The following is a 15,684-nucleotide window of genomic DNA, read 5'->3' as shown; positions in this document are numbered from 1 at the left end:
ATTTCTACATGACAACACGCAGCTGGAGCTGGCTCATGCCTGCCCTCCACAGACTGGGTGTTCAGCTCCCATTTATTTGTCCCGACTCCTCGCTTGTGTGCTTCCAGCCTGTTTAATGTGCTCACTTACTTTCCCCCTGCTCCTTCTCATAGGGATATTTGAGTTTATAATCCTTTCTCCTGGCTCTGTTCTCCCTTCCTTTCTCTAAGTCAACAAAAGTCTTGACTCTGTAGCGCCTTCATTATTCAAATCTATGCTAGTTCCCCTTACAGAGGAAAGGCTTGCCCAACCACCCCTTGCCAAGGGAAAAATGAGAAGAGCCGAGTTTCTTCCTCTTTTCCCCTCCAGTGTAATTCCACCCTAAAAGCTCAAAGTTTTCTTATTTAGAGATGTCCAAGAAATAATCCAACTAAATTAGATTATAAGCATCTGAACGTTTTCATTCTACATAAAATATAGATATAGTTAAGAGAAGATGAGATTTAATTAATGAGTGTTATTTAACAGAACAAGTTGTGCCATATATGGAGGATTAAGAGATAAAAAGGGATAGGAGGGAAAATCAAATTTTAATGACTTACCATCTTCGCTTGTCTTAACTGAGCTTCCTCCATTGAGGAAATATTAACACTTACTAGGGAATCGTCTGTGCACACACATGATTGACATCTGGCTACTTTCTCCTACTAAATCGCACTGTGCTATGAAGAAATCCAAACCCGTCTTTGAAATTCAAGGTGGCCATCCCTACATTGGCTGATCACTGGGGAAACTGTGAGCAAGGGTCAATGTTGAAGACTAAGCCAAAAATTATTGCCAGAAATGCCAGGAAAGGGATGTTGGGTTAGAGCACAGCCACGTCTCATGTGGGCAAAAACACAGGTGAGGTCTCAGGTGCGCACACTACCACTCGCTCTTCATCAAACCATTTCTTTCCATCCCTGCTACCTTAGAAATATTCAGAAAGAGGTCTCCTGTGTCACACCTAGTATGGTACGGAACACATTAGACACTTAATAAATGTTTTTTGAATGACTGAATAATGTTTATCATGCACAGCTGGACCCAGACATGGGAGGTATGGACCCCAGACTTGGCATGCATGACACATGGATGGTTTCTTGTTGATGCTTGTACCCATATTCCTGCAAGCAACAGTGGGTTCTTAGTGGGCCACATCTCTATCTCTGCCCATTTACCTTCTAGTTAGAGGACTGGAAACTGTGTGACTCACAGAGCTCCTGGAATAGTGAAACAGGAAGAGGCTGCAGACACCCACGTTAACACCTCAGGTTTAGCACTGAGGCCCTTTTTGTGGGATGCTGGACCTCTATCCATGCATGGCTGTTTTCGATCTCTGCTGGTCTCTTAACTGTTCATGCCATGAAGACACATTTGTGAAGCCATGATAAAGATGTGATGGCATGGTGTTAACAATTTTAAAGATAACCATTTATAGAATATCAAGCACTATGCTAAGTCCTGCTCAGCAAATGAAATCTTCTTGATGGTAGGATATAGCTGTTACTATCCCCAACCTATGAACGGGAAGAACAAAAGCTTATTCAAGATATATAACTTGTCAAAGGTCACCCAACTGGCAAGTGATACGGACTGGTTCTGGAGCCAGGCCTGATGGTGGCAATGTTATACACATTTCCCTACATTGTACCCCAACCTTTGAACTAAAAAAATGACAATAGTAAAGTATCACTCAAGAGTGTTAATAGTTAGCAGAGCGGAAGATGTTACATTCTCCAAACCGAATGTGTGATATGGTGACAGTTTGCAGTGGATTTGATGTGTGTTATGCATTTCAAATGGTTTAATCTTAGGCTCACTGTTTTCTGTGCTAGGCTTCATTATGATGGTATGATCACAATTCCTTTATCAGACCCCCCAGAGAGCAGGTCAGTAAGTGAATGGACACAGATCTTTCTGGGCCCCATTATATGGAAATCAAAAGTTAATTCAGTTCCTATTTGAAGTATGGCAAGAAGTTGATGGCAGCATGCTTAAGGGACGCAAGTCAACCTGCCTGCATTCTCTGGTTTAATAGGAAAAAGCTGGTGTCTTGCATCACCTTCAATATCTTCACTCGCTTTCCCCTATTCAGGGGAATTGCAATAATCAGTACGATCTGGACTGCTTGGGCTCACACACCCAGAGCAGGAAACCAGTTTCACTGCCCTGTGGTCAGGATGCTCTCCTCAAAGCAGATGTCAGGCTTTGACTTTCATGTCATTAGAGTGTGTTTGGGATGCCATAGCATGCAAGGTCATTGACAACTTGTTAACTTATTGGAATAAAATCAGGTACAAACATTTCCTCTGTGCTGTGAGGTGATTGTTTCATAATCTTTCAGGCTCCCCACCCCCTGGCATTATTTGTAGACACCTACTCAGGGCTGTCTGGCAATCCCCTTTGAAGTTAAAACATAATTTTAAAAATAAAGAAACGCAATTCACACTTATCAGAGCCCATCACTTGAATGGAGCTTTAGACAGATGACCTTCTGGGCCAAGCTCTAACCAATTTCACTTTAAACTTGGCCAGGTATGGCTACTGCTAAACTTGGAATCTGCAGCCCAGAATTCTTAGTGCTGTAAATTCTCCGAGACAGAAAGTCTATGGAGCTTTCTGTTTCTAGTATAGTGATTAGCCCTTCCTTTCTTAGAATGGTGCCTTTGTGAAGCATAGTTCGAACTCCAAGGTCTCATGCACATTTGGGTAAACAGCCTGAAAGGATCTGGCCAGAAACTGCTTAAAACTTGGGGTCCAGGAGATATGTAGGTGGTCCGTGCTCCGTTCCTGCTGTGTTTAGTATGAAAGAGAGAGATCCCAGGGACGCTTTTGTCTGTAGTTGTCCTGGCTGAAAATAGAGGTAACTTAAATGAAATGAAGGGAAGATAGGTGGAGGGGATCCTTAACTGAGTCTAAATTGGCATTTAGAAACTGGCTGTGTTTAAAGAACTTGGAAAGCATCATTTACTATCTTTTTGAGCTCTGGGACATGTCTGAAGGTGGTTAGAAAAGAATAAATAAATAGGATTACATGGTATTTGTCTTACACCTATCATAGGATGAAACCTTGATGTACTGGAGAGGTGCCACAGGCAGAAACGAAGGACTATTTCCTCCAAGGAACTTGGGAATGGCTGTTAAAGTTGTAGGGTATAGGTGTTCCCTCTTCCACTGTGGTAAATACAATAGGATTTCATAGAGTGGGCTCCAAGGGTGCTGGCTGGGACTGAAGGTACTTACCCTCCTCTAGTATGGGGGAAGGTGCTATAATATTTCCAGAAGAGAATTTTCATAGACAGCTGGTTACAATGAAGGGACCAAGCTTGAAGAATCTGAAAGGACTAGACACGTGCATGTAGGACAGCCCTAGGAACTTTAGAAACTCTTGATGTCTTAATGGAGGGTGAACTTCATATTTGGGATAAGCCATGAAATTGGACATTTGATGTGACTGATGTGACGGGTTCCCTATTTATGAGGCACCTTGTGGGGACTAGAACAACTTAGAGTCTATCAGTATTATGACAAATCTTAGGAAGGACTAAGGCTGTTTCCTATCATCTACTAGTCTCATTTTGACTATTATCCCAGTTCATTTGGTGAAGTCTATAAACTCTGCTGAACTGATCTTCACATCTGACACCTGTTGGCCCAGGGAGTCAACCACATCTTTAGTGAGCTGAGAAGAGAAAGAAAGCAATGCCATCGTGAACAAGAAATCTGAGTGTCTAGAGAATTCTTTGGTGACAGACAGAGAAAAGACTGGACTCTCTCCTTAAGAATTTTAATAATCAGAGAAACATTGCATGGTAGCTTTTAATTATACTTTAGATACCTCATCCTATCGCCAAGGACCAAATAGACTGCTTTCTTCCTGATTACAATGGAAATATGTTTTTTAAAACAAACATTTTACTTAAAACTATGGATTTTTTTTAATTAGAAGAAAGATTAACTAAATGAAATTTATCTAGTAATTTAATCCATTCTAATTATCTTGAGAATGTTTATGATGAAATGCTTAAGATTTTGCCTTGCTGAAAAATTCATGAACGGAAAACCTCCAAGCTGGCCTACGGTAGGGCTGCCTCCTGCAGATCTGATTATAATGGTGCATGGGAACATCTGATAGGAAGGGTGGGGAGAGAAGCACTACTTTACAATCTTGACGGGAAGGTTTTCAGGACGGTGCTACTTTACTTTCCAAAGGCAATAAAGCCAATTTTTTTAAAAAGGGGTTATTTTTATTCTTTTAAATCACATAATTGTGTGTGTGCATGGTGCACACGTGTATGTGTGTGTATGTGTGTGTGTGTGTGCACGTGTGCTCGTGTGTGTGCAAGGGCTCATGGGAATGAAGGTGCCTGAGGAGGCCAGAGGCAACTGATTCCCCTGAAACTGAAGTTACAGCTGTTGTGAGCTGCCTGACATGGGTGCTGGGAACTGAACTCAAGTCCCTTGGAAGAGCAGTACGTGCTCTTAATCACTGAGCCCTTTTCTAGTCCCAAGAAAGTCTTTCCAATGTTATAATGACACCTGCTATTCTGTAAAATAACTATATACTACATGGTAATTTTAAGCAGAGCTTATGAAATAGAATTCTATGAAGGAGGAGTGTTGCTAAGACTGAACCCCATAAGGCAGCAACTTGGGAGGAAACACAAAAATCTGTTTCTGACATGAACATCTGGGATATCCTGGGTGACTCCTAATAACTCCGGAGAAAAGCCAAGGAACTGCAGAGAATCTCCAGATGTTACACATGGGTCATGCTCCATGGAATCAAGTGATTGTAACATGTTAGGAAGGAGGGTAATTGTGAAGTTTATTGGGTTGAATAGGGATAGAGAATCAGTGTGAGTTTTGAGCTTTCCAGAGGGCATGCATGCTACTCAGTGACATTAAAGTTGGGGTTACTGGTTTCTGTTGATTTACAGAGCCAGAGCTGGTAAACTTGTGCTACCCAGAGGGATGTGAGGGAACACACAAAGGAGAGTCTGAAATAATGTATACTAAGAGCTGCTGACTCCACCCAGGAAAAAGACAGATTCCTCCCCCTCTGTTTTTTTCCTATAGTGCTGGGCATTGAACCCTGGGCTTTATGCATGTTAGGCAAATGCTCTACCACTGAGCTACATCTCCTTCTTAAACAGAACATGATACCCTTCTACACCCCTCAAGGCTATATCTATTGTCTCCAGTGAGAGAAATACTGGCTTAAAAGAATTGAAATTTTAATCTATTCAATAGTAACAAAATTTCCAAATTATACCTCAAAGAAGTATCTTCTTTTGAAGATACTTATTAAAAATAAAACCCAGAATTAAAAACAAATTCGTAGATTACTAGGTTCTCTAAGAACGTCTGTTTAGGAAGAGGAGTTTGAGAACATCTGGCCCAAAGTAGCAAACTCTAACATTACAACATGGTCCTAGAAATATTTGATTCCATGTATAACTGGACTGTTTGGTAAAATGAGTAGTTCAACTCCAGCTAAGAGATACAGTTCCTGGTTCTCTATGAGAATTAGGTGCAGAAAGGTTGTGGAGCAAACCATTACTTGGAGAATGGATGGAGGGAGGTGTTGACTGACATGCCACTAACTTCTGGGTTTGAAGCAGATTGCTGGAAGGGTGCTTGAAGATGGGGGAATATCTCAGTCAGAATTCTTCCTTGCCCTTCAGCTTATCTTACACTGGTACTAAGTAATGCTCGCAGCAGCAATGACATTAGTTCATGTTTACAGGGCTCTAACTCCAGGCTTAGCACAGTCCAGGTACACTTTCACCTAACCCAAGGAAGTATGTACTATTTATCAATACTCATCTTAAAGACAATGGAACTGTGCACATAAAGGTTAGAGAAGCTTCCAGGATTTGAGTTCAGTTAGACCAACACAAAGGCCGTGTCCTTCAGCACTTCCTGTAAGCTTGTACTTCTCCCAATCCTAGGGGAGTGGAGAGAGACAGATGGTCTTCTGCTTTAACATCTCTCTATAAAAATATACAAATAACTAAAATGGGATGGATTATTCAGTGCAGGTGAGGAAGTATTCTGATGTCCAAATAGATTCCCCAGGTGCACTGAGTATGCTCTGAAACTGAGCAGGGCAGACCAATGAAGAACTTAGAACAAGCAAAGCACCTTATAGTCCTCTCCATGATTCAGCTGCATGTTATTAGATGGGCAACACTCCATGGTGTCTGTTCCTTTAAGGTAAGGCCTTTCATATATATTATAGAAGTATACATTGAAAACCTGCCTTACAGAAGAGAAAAGGGCTTGATTGCATTTGAGTGGCCCGGCCACACAGTTCTGCATCACAAGCAATAAACTGTGAAACTGGGTCCTTAGAGATCATCTCATTCAAGTGTGTTCTAAAGTCAGTCAACCACATAGTGCATTTGTGATATTTGCAATATCTGTACTGTTATTTACTTTATATTTTTCTTTAAATTTACTCAAGCCTATTAACACTACCTACTTTCACCACATCCCTAAGCAATAAGACCTATACAATCATGGGTTTGATGTGGTAGTTAAATTTTTCCCTAATACTTATTTTTAAGAGCTCCATATAAACTATTCAACAAAGTATATTAATACCCAATGGACATCTCATGTTTGCATATAATACTCTATAGAGCAACTACATGGTCTAATCCTAACATTTGCTGCATGAAGAAACTGAGGTTAAGGGCATTTGGTGGCTTGTTCTAGTGCACATGGAGTATGTGTGGCAGAGTGAAGCCTAGGCCACAGATGGCCCCATCCACTGGTCAATTTATTTTTCATGATAGAATAGGGAAGAAGATACTGAGCGATGAGAAAGATGTCTATCACAGTATCTGCAGGAGCTCAGCTCTCCAGGACCATCTTTGCTAGTCTCGGGTCTTTATTACAAATGTAGTCTTCAGAATGCATGGTGAGAAATTTGTGAATCACAGAGTTGATTCTTTGTAAAAGCTCAAGCACCAAGCAGGGCAGTTCATCCTACCCTTTTCAACAGACCTTCCTTTGTGTTTTCTTTTGTGTGTATGATCTTCCTGATGGTGACTTCCCCCATGGGCTTATCCTCTAGAGTTGCAAACCATTTGTATTTATTTGCTCTTGAGAAGTGTCACATCTTTTATCAGTGACATAATGAAGTTTTGGTTCACAAGAGACCACATAGGCAATGGTGGTTCCATAGAGTATAATGGAATTAAAACTTCCTCTCACTTAGTGGCATCATAGCTATGTATTAGTCACATGTTTGTAGTGACATTGGTGTAAGCAAACCCACTGCTCTGCCAATGGAACAGAAGTACAATACATACTTGATAATACATGACTGTTACTGATTTATGCATTTATTATACCATACTACACTTTTGTTACTGTAGACTATGCTCTCACTTATATAGGTAGCAGCCTCATCTATCTACTGCTTTCTATGTTTCCTGATTTCATTAGAGGGCCACACTGAGTGGCTGACCCAGATCATTTAAGATTGTGCACGACTCAATGATGTTCATGTAATGACAAAGCCGTCTAACAATGCAGTTCTCAGAACATGTCCCCGTTGTTAAGGGATGTGTAATTGTATTTGATGGGTCTGGCTCTGACACTTCAAGCTATGAGTTAACACAGACTCATTTTGAAAATTTCAGGAAGTAGTACAGAGGATGATTTGAGGCATTGTCTCCTGACAAAGCTAGTATACTCAGAATCTTTACCTCCTCTCTTTTCTGATGGGAGTCCATTTCATGGACAGATACTACCAGATCACATAGAAAGCCCTTCCGGAAATGCTTCTACTGCTTCTAAGGCTTTAAAATGTCAGAATGAAGTTTGTATATATTTTTCTGTTTTCCAACTGATGCTGAAAGCCCTTTTTAAAAAACAAGGACTTTCAGTGATGAGAATTTTCTCACCTGCAAAGCAGTTATTTTTTGTTATTTTATTTTATATTTTCATATTGACTTGAAAATGTTTGTCTGCCTTTTCTATCTCCTTGTTTTTATCCTGGATTTGGGTAGGAAACCTCAGATAGACTACGAATTCCAGACTCAAAGAGAAATTTCTGGGCAGGTGAGATTCCTAATTTGCAATTGAAGGCTCACATTTGACCAATCTGTGGGGAGGAATTATTGTGCTAATAGTTTGCCTATAATAGTGAAAGGTTAAAAACTTTAGGTTTTTTTTTTTTTTTTTTTTTTTTTAAAGAACTCTGAAGACAGTTCTAAGAACCCCTGGAGGATCTGGTTAATTAACCAATCAGAGTATGAGCTGCTTCCATGGACCTGGTGGTGAGGATACTCTAGTGGCTAATTTCATGTCAGCGTGAGCTCCCTAGAGTTATAAAAAACTCAAATGTCCAAGGACAACAGCTACATGGAAAAAAAAGTTTCCATAAGTTGGACAGAAAATGGAATGAGATGCAGAGGCAGCTGTCTTCGTGTGCAGTTGGTTAATTTTAACAAGCCTGTTCTCTATTGTTCTGAGACTCTCTCCCTCCTGGACCGTGACCCTGTCTCCTTCTGATGACAATCACTTAATCAGCACATCAGATTGTCGCCTGGCTGGTTTTACCTTGGGTAAAGTTTCATTATCCTTATTAACATCACAAGAACCTTTCTCTTTCCCCAACCAATTAAAGTGGAAAAATAGAAGGGCCCAGTGCAATAGATGGAAAAGAAAACTCTTCTGACACACAGCACCTGCTCGGGTCACTCAGCCCCGTGTGCCTTAGGAATCAAGTCGTCATGATTCTGAAACACGATCAGAGGTCAGGACCACACAGGTAAAACACACAGGTTGGAATAACTGTTGCACACAGTGCTCACTGCCCAGGTTCCAAACAGTCTACCAGGTTTGGGAAGTGTCAGTGTTGGTAGACTGAGTCTGCAGACTGTCAGTTTGTGTTATTGGCGGGGATAGAGACCAACAGCCAACATCCAGTGGAGGATTATGACAGCATACCATCTGCATGTAACTGCCCTCATTTCCCTGGCAATGGGAATGCTAGTTTTTCCTTGTATTCGCTCAACTATTCTGCCCGTCAAACACTAACATCCAATTTACTTCTTTATAACATAAGAGATGCTTATCTAAGTTTACTATAGTTCAAGTGATTTGACCTAATAAAAATTCTATAGTTCCATCAAGCTGTAGTGAGCTAGCCATTGGATGGCCTTCTGTGAAATCTTCCATATTAATAAGGGGTGGTGGCAGGTGATAGGCAGGTGGCAGTTTATAGGAACAAAAATCCATTTTAAAATCACATTTAAGGAATAAACCCTCTCTAACCACACAATATGCCTTCTGATTTATTCATAAGAATAAACTGCACCTTACCCAAATAATGCTAATATATTCCAAAGATATACACGAAGTGTGGTTGATTTAGATTCAAAGTATATTTCTTATCTATGCAATTTTGTAGATTTTAGTCAGACCTTATATTTAACTTGTTAGAAAGAATGAATGTAAGAATCATTGTTGGGTAGATAAATTAGCTCCTATAGTTAACATTGACCAACACATTATACCTTCTATTTAAATCTGCAGCAATACATACTAAGTTTTCAAATAAAAAATAATTTGGTCACAAATTTCAGAAATACATTCGACCAAACATGGAGAGATGCTGGGGCATCTGCTTGACTGGCTTTTAGAAGTCGGTGCCTTTGGTTTTAGTCTTTTCGTCCCTACTTCTTGCTTCTTCAGTACAATAAATGCAACCCTTAAGTGCTGATGTGAATTGTCCAGTTGACTATGTGCAATGACCCCAAGAAAATCACCTCTCCGTGACCTTCTGAAAACAGGCTGCAGACAATCTGACTGCCCAATGCCAGCCAGCCACCATTCTGTCTTGCCCCATTGTTTACTGACTGGTGCCATTTCATTCTTACTTATTTTCTATCTTCAAAATATAGCACTTGAGGCTCTGCTTGGAAAGGACCAAAGTGCCTCTCTTTCCTCTGACTGTCAGACTCCCCAAGGAGGAGGGTTGATTCTGGGCTTGTAAATTGTGGCATTTACTTTAAATGAAATGACAGGAATGTCTGTTCAAACTCAAAGACTAAAACTCCATGGAGCAGCTCTGGGGGCCAGAGGCTGAAAAGCAAGAGAATTATGCATGGACAAGCATCTCCTTGGTTTTCCAATAGCAAATCTCACCAACTAAGGGACATTTGGCTTTTTTTGAGAAAACCCAGAGAACAAAGTTAGGAGGAGACAGCACGTGTCCTATTAGCAAAATCTCCGGCTGAGCCCTAATTTCTCACAAGAAAAACCATCGGCAGTCATGGTTTTTATAACTTCCACAGGAGAAGCTGTAACATCATAGACCATCATAATCTGAACAAGGGACCTCCCTGCGCCAGTGCCGCTTCGTTCTGGAAAGCTCTATGTGGTGTATAAATTGGCATTTTCTTGACATTCCTCAAGAACTCATGGATGTCAGCTCTCGGAGATGTGAAACTTGAGCTGAACACTTGAAGCAGCAGAAACACCCTTTTCCAGGTCACTGCACCCAAGGGCCAGCTTGACTGAAGTGCCTGGGCTTTCCTGCTGGCCATATCCTCCCACTTCTGTACTGAGATCAAAGCTGTCATTGGTCCATCTCTTCTTCAAAGGTCCCAAAGACACCTCAGCTCATTTTTTGTCTTCTCTCATCCTCACTCTGTGGCCTCTTCCTTTCTCTTGGGTCATAATAGCCTTCAAGCCACAGGTGGTATCTTCCTAACAGGGACATCTACCTTATTTTTCTCTTTGCCTCTTTTTCCCTTTAGACTTAGGGCATTTTCTCGTTCAGAGCTCATTTACTTTTGTATCAGATAACAACTGCTTTGCGGGTCTTTCAGCCTCTATGGTGACTGCTCATCCTGAGGTGCACTATGGGAACTGACAAGGTATCAGTGAATGGATGTTGCTTGGTTTTCTTACTAACACTCTGTGTGGACACTGAAATTTGAATTTCATAGAACTGTCACATGTCAGAAAATATTTTCCTTCCCTTGGATTTCTGCCAAGGTTTTCAAACTGTAGAAAACAGTTTCTAGCTTGTAAGCCATCGAAAAACCAGGCAGCAGGCCAGGTTTGTCCCTTTGGCTGCTACTGGCCATCTTCTGCCCTACTTCACCTGCACTACCCCCTTGTGAACTATTTCCAGACAAAAGACAGGTTGTAGTAGGAGAGGGGCAACAGGCTTCACTGTGAAGACACTATCCCTGCCCCCTACCTCCCAGGCAGGGAAGGGGAAAGCCAAGGATTGGGGGTGGGGGTGGGCTATACAAATTGAAAGTGGGATTATTTACCTCAGGTGTGTTGACTGGCAAGAGATTCTGGGGGACATGGGATAATGGAGGTAGAGGGGTAGGGAGAAGTTTTTATTTAAACCACAACAGGCATGCAAAAACACATCAAGGACCCCTGAAGAGTGGAAGCCACTGTAAGCCACTGTCTTGGTCTTGGGCTGTGCACGTCCCTCCCCTGAAAGTCTGGCGAATTATCCCTCAGCCTCTGCAGGGAGCTGAGCTGAGCAGCTGCAGGGGAAGCAGGACCTGGAGCATCATTGAGAGATTGCAAAAACAATTCACTGCCAACAGACTGTCCCAGCAGGGTCCCAGTGCAATGGTCATGGCCCTGAATGGTCACTGCCCCTCAGATGCCCAATTAGATGGAATTGAGGGAAACTGAATGCAGAGTCAGTCCTTCACCACTGCTTAATGGCCGGAACAGCATGGGAAACTTAGTCTGACCTTATCAGTCAGCCCTGCACAAGCTCCTCCCCCTGCCTCTCAGGCCAAGTGGTCAAATTATGGTTTGGGTTTTGGGGCTAGGACAGAGGACAGACTCCAAATCTGATGGTTGGAATCAAAGGTAACTTGAAGTGGGAAAGCAGTTGTTCGGTTGGAGACTTCCCTGAGAGATTCTATGCAGGCTCTGGATTATTCTGCCCGGCATGGAAGATGCCTATGACTGATCAATGTAAGGAACAAGGGCAAAAACTCAAGGTAAAATGACGTTCAGGCTGATAGCCTTGTAATCCTAATTGGGAGACACTGAAAGCTAAAAAAACCACTGACTTTCAATCCTTTATCAAAGAGATAATTAGGTATATTCTGATCAGACTTGTGCTTTCCCAAGCTGCAGGAATGGCAAAAATAAAATAAACAAAACAAACCCCACAAAACAACAGTAATCAAAAATCCCCAAAGCAAAACAACAAAATAAACAAAACAAAAACAAATCACCACCCCAAACAAAACCAGTGACAACAAAACTATTTTATTTTGAGACAGGGGTGTTGGTATATAGTTGGTGTCAAACTCAAGATCCTCTTGCTTCAGGCTCCTAATCTGGGATTAAAGGAGTGTGCCACCATGCTTGGCCTCAAAACAGTTTTTAATGAAGCATAGGCCTTAAAAAATATTCTTGATCCAGAAACTATATAAAGTAGTGGTTAAGTAGGGAATACAGTGAGACCAGAGGATACATGTCCTGGTGGAAGTGTTGATGAGGAGGCTCAGGAGCCCATCACCCATTCGGAGAGCAACAAGGTGCTTGGACTGGTGGCTGTCCAGAGGCCCTGGAAGTTTTGTGGGCATCAAACATGTTCTAAAACAAATTCACATTATTACCAGCAACAGGGATCCATGGAGCTAGTCAGAGAACAGGGAACAAGGGAAGACTTGTAGGCCACAGTGATTTTGGGGTGCTTGGCAGCTACAGGCACTGAGTTTCCCATGCGTGAGCATTCATCTCTCCCCAAGATGAGCACTTTAGATAGTTGGATCTCTTTCCTCCCCAAATGCAATCCTGCAAAGAAGGGAAAGCCTTTTCCAAACGAGGGAACCTGGCTTTTCCCTTTCCCTAACCCCATGGGGGATTTAGAGAGGCAGCGGAATGTTGGAGAGCACTTGTGTCCCTGAGGAAACAGCCAGTTGCAATGCGCGACCGTCACTATCGATCTACGATTTATGAAAATAAAGCAATATGTGCCTGTTTCGGTGCCTGCCGTTTGCCTACCAATGGTGCAGTGTTCACCATTCCAGCCCTCTCGGCATTCACATTTGCCATCTTTACAGGTCCCGTGCTCAATGCAGCGGGGGTGGCACACGCGCTGGTCGCAAGCTGCGCCTGTCCAGCCCTCTTCACAGCGGCAGGCTCCCCCGATGCAGACGCCGTGAGTGCCACAGTCTACTGAGCACACTTCTGGAAGAAAAACAATGATTACAGCTCAACACCGCAGCAGCGGGCGAAGTCCTTCACGGGAGCCAGGCCACACACATGGCCCCAGAGCCCAGCAGCCATAGCGTCTTTGCATGTTTCTCCGCCACTAATTGGGTAGTAATTCTGTTAATTTAGTTTTTCTTTTTCTAAAGCAGTGGTTCTCAACTTTCGGCACCTGGACCAGCAGCAGCACCATCACCTGAAACTTGTTAGAAATGCAAATTCTTGTGCCTGGGTTGGACCAATTAAAAGCGTGGGGAGGGGGCTCACTAATTCATTCTAACGAATCTTCTAGGTGGTTTGGTTACTCACTAGAGTGTGACAACAGCTCTTTTATATACTGAGACAGGCAGTAGCTCCTTTTTGGCAAAGCTGACCAGGAGGTATCCCTAGGAGAGGGAACTACGCTGGATCCTGACACCCTAGCCGGGTGGGATTCCTCCCGGTTGAGAGCCTGACCAAGCCTATGTGGCCTGCTGGGATCCAGTTGCTCCATCCTTAGAGTCTTGCAGACCCGTGTTCCCCAGATCAGTACCCTTCACTAAAGATGACCATTGTAATTATGCTGCACTTACACAGCCTCTTTCTCAAAGGAGCTCAAAGTCTTTTGTGGGGGGTGGGGAGGAGACAGACAGACAGATATGCACTCTCTGGCGTTCCAGACCTATCACGCGAGGACAAGCACGTGCCAGGCATTCATCCTTACATCAGCCCACTGAGGGAGGCATGGCTTGTCATGCCAGGGGAGGGGAACCAGACCAGGATGGTCAGTGACTCACTCAAGGTCACAAAGCATGTCTGCAGCACAATAGAGCCTTGGAGCTAGGACTTTGCGCCTCCCCACACCCTCTGCCGAGTTTTGCCAGGATCACCAGGAAGTGAAGCCAGAGGCAAGTGGGCTGGCTCCTTTCCTTTTTTTTTTTTTTTGGAATGAAAGATTCATGACTTTCCTCATTGTAGGCAAAGCTTCACATCTCTTTTCTTCCTGATTGCCATGGCAATCTGACAGCTGTCTCACCACCCCGAGGAAGGGGGCGCATGATGATGGCTCGCTTGGATAGGCACTTGTCAGAGTGAACAGAACCTTTCTGGGGAAGGTTGGGACTGGCTTGAACTGTTGAACCGTTCCATTTTTAAGGTCACTTGGAAGTAAGACACATACTCTTAATTTTAGGAAAATAAAGTGTACAGCACAACTTCATTATTTTCCTGTCACTGGAGAATTGCAGAGCTTTATAACGTGCTCACACGCCACCCCGAGGGAGCCTCTTTTCTGTTTTATAGGATGTTCTATTCAGTTTGTCTGGAACTGAATTGTTCTGTTTTGTTTTCTGGTACCTTTAGGGAGTGTACATAAGAAAACCTATAATACAAGTAGAAACATCCCTCCCGGGCCCCTCATCCATTTGTGGTGATGGAACCAACGAGGCACGGGAAGCAACACAGTCATTTGATTTTTTTTTCCTTCTCAAAGATCACAGACTCCACAGCTCAGGAAAAGAATAAGAAAGGCATATGACTGACCAAAGTCCTTCTCATCCCAAGCTGAGTGTAAAGACAAGATTCCCAGCCACCCAGAATGGGATGGAACACAGGGCACGAGTGTGGGAAAGCAAGGAGAGGACCTCTTGGCTTACCAACGGAGCAGTCGGGACCCATCCAGTTGGGATCACAGCTGCAGAGGCCCGAGTCAGGGAGGTAAGTGCCATGTCCGCTGCACTGGTCTGGGCACTGGACCCTTGCCAGCTCACAGTTGAGACCACCCCAGCCAGGGCTGCAGAGGCACTCTCCATTCACACAGACCCCATGGCTGGAGCAGGTGGGATCCAAGCAGTCAACTGAAAGAACAAAGGGGAGAGGCCCCGATTACTCATGAGGAATGAACCAGCAGCAAGGGACCCACTTCTGCCCACACTTAAGCAAATAGAGACACTAGGTAATACTCATGTGGTCTCTCAACACCCATAACGTAAAGGGCTTTTATATATATCAGCACAACAAATCTCCAAATGTAAAGAAGATGCAAGAGAAATCAAGGGGATTCCTCAAGATGAGTTAGGAAGAGTCGGTTAGAGATTCTATACAGGTAGAGAGGTATGCCATTCCATCTTGAGAACAGTGTGCTTTTCATCCTTCAACCTTGACTGACCCACAGCAGGAGTGAAAATACCTGTGGTGTCTCTGTATATACGGTCAAGCCCGATTACCTTCAGTCTAAGTGAGGAAAGTCAAGAGGCTCATTCTAACCTCATGGGTCCTTGATTTCAAATGGGAACAAAAGATTAAAAAAATACCAGTGAAACTCCTAAATGAGTCACTTTCCTAATTAAGTTTCACTCAGGCTGAGTCTAAAATTAGTTTTGCTCTCTGAGCACATACCTACTGTGGGGTTAGTGAAGATACAGGATGGAGGAGGTAAAGTTGTGGAGATGGATATAT

General features: G+C 43.0%; 1 protein-coding gene across 4 annotated transcripts in view; it reads right to left on the bottom strand.

Moving 5' to 3' along the window:
- The window catches only part of Tenm2 (teneurin transmembrane protein 2), a 307,755-nt gene that overhangs the window by 115,795 nt on the left and 176,276 nt on the right, over nt 1–15,684 (bottom strand). For 2 of the 4 annotated variants that reach the window (XM_029562084.1, XM_029562087.1), the window contains 2 exons: nt 14,883–15,083; nt 13,015–13,227 (listed from right to left, as the gene is read on the bottom strand). In XM_029562084.1, coding sequence (XP_029417944.1) covers nt 13,015–13,227; nt 14,883–15,083 — 414 coding nt within the window. The remainder of the gene's footprint in view (nt 1–13,014; nt 13,228–14,882; nt 15,084–15,684) is intronic. The other 2 variants (XM_029562085.1, XM_029562086.1) reach the window with 1 other exon arrangement.

This window comes from Nannospalax galili, unplaced genomic scaffold, assembly GCF_000622305.1.
Source record: "Nannospalax galili isolate Female #2095 unplaced genomic scaffold, S.galili_v1.0 scaffold1154, whole genome shotgun sequence".
In the NCBI taxonomy this organism is placed as follows: Eukaryota; Metazoa; Chordata; class Mammalia; order Rodentia; family Spalacidae; genus Nannospalax; species Nannospalax galili.
Note: the sequence above shows the minus strand (reverse complement) of the source record. Positions and strands in the feature narration are given on the sequence as shown.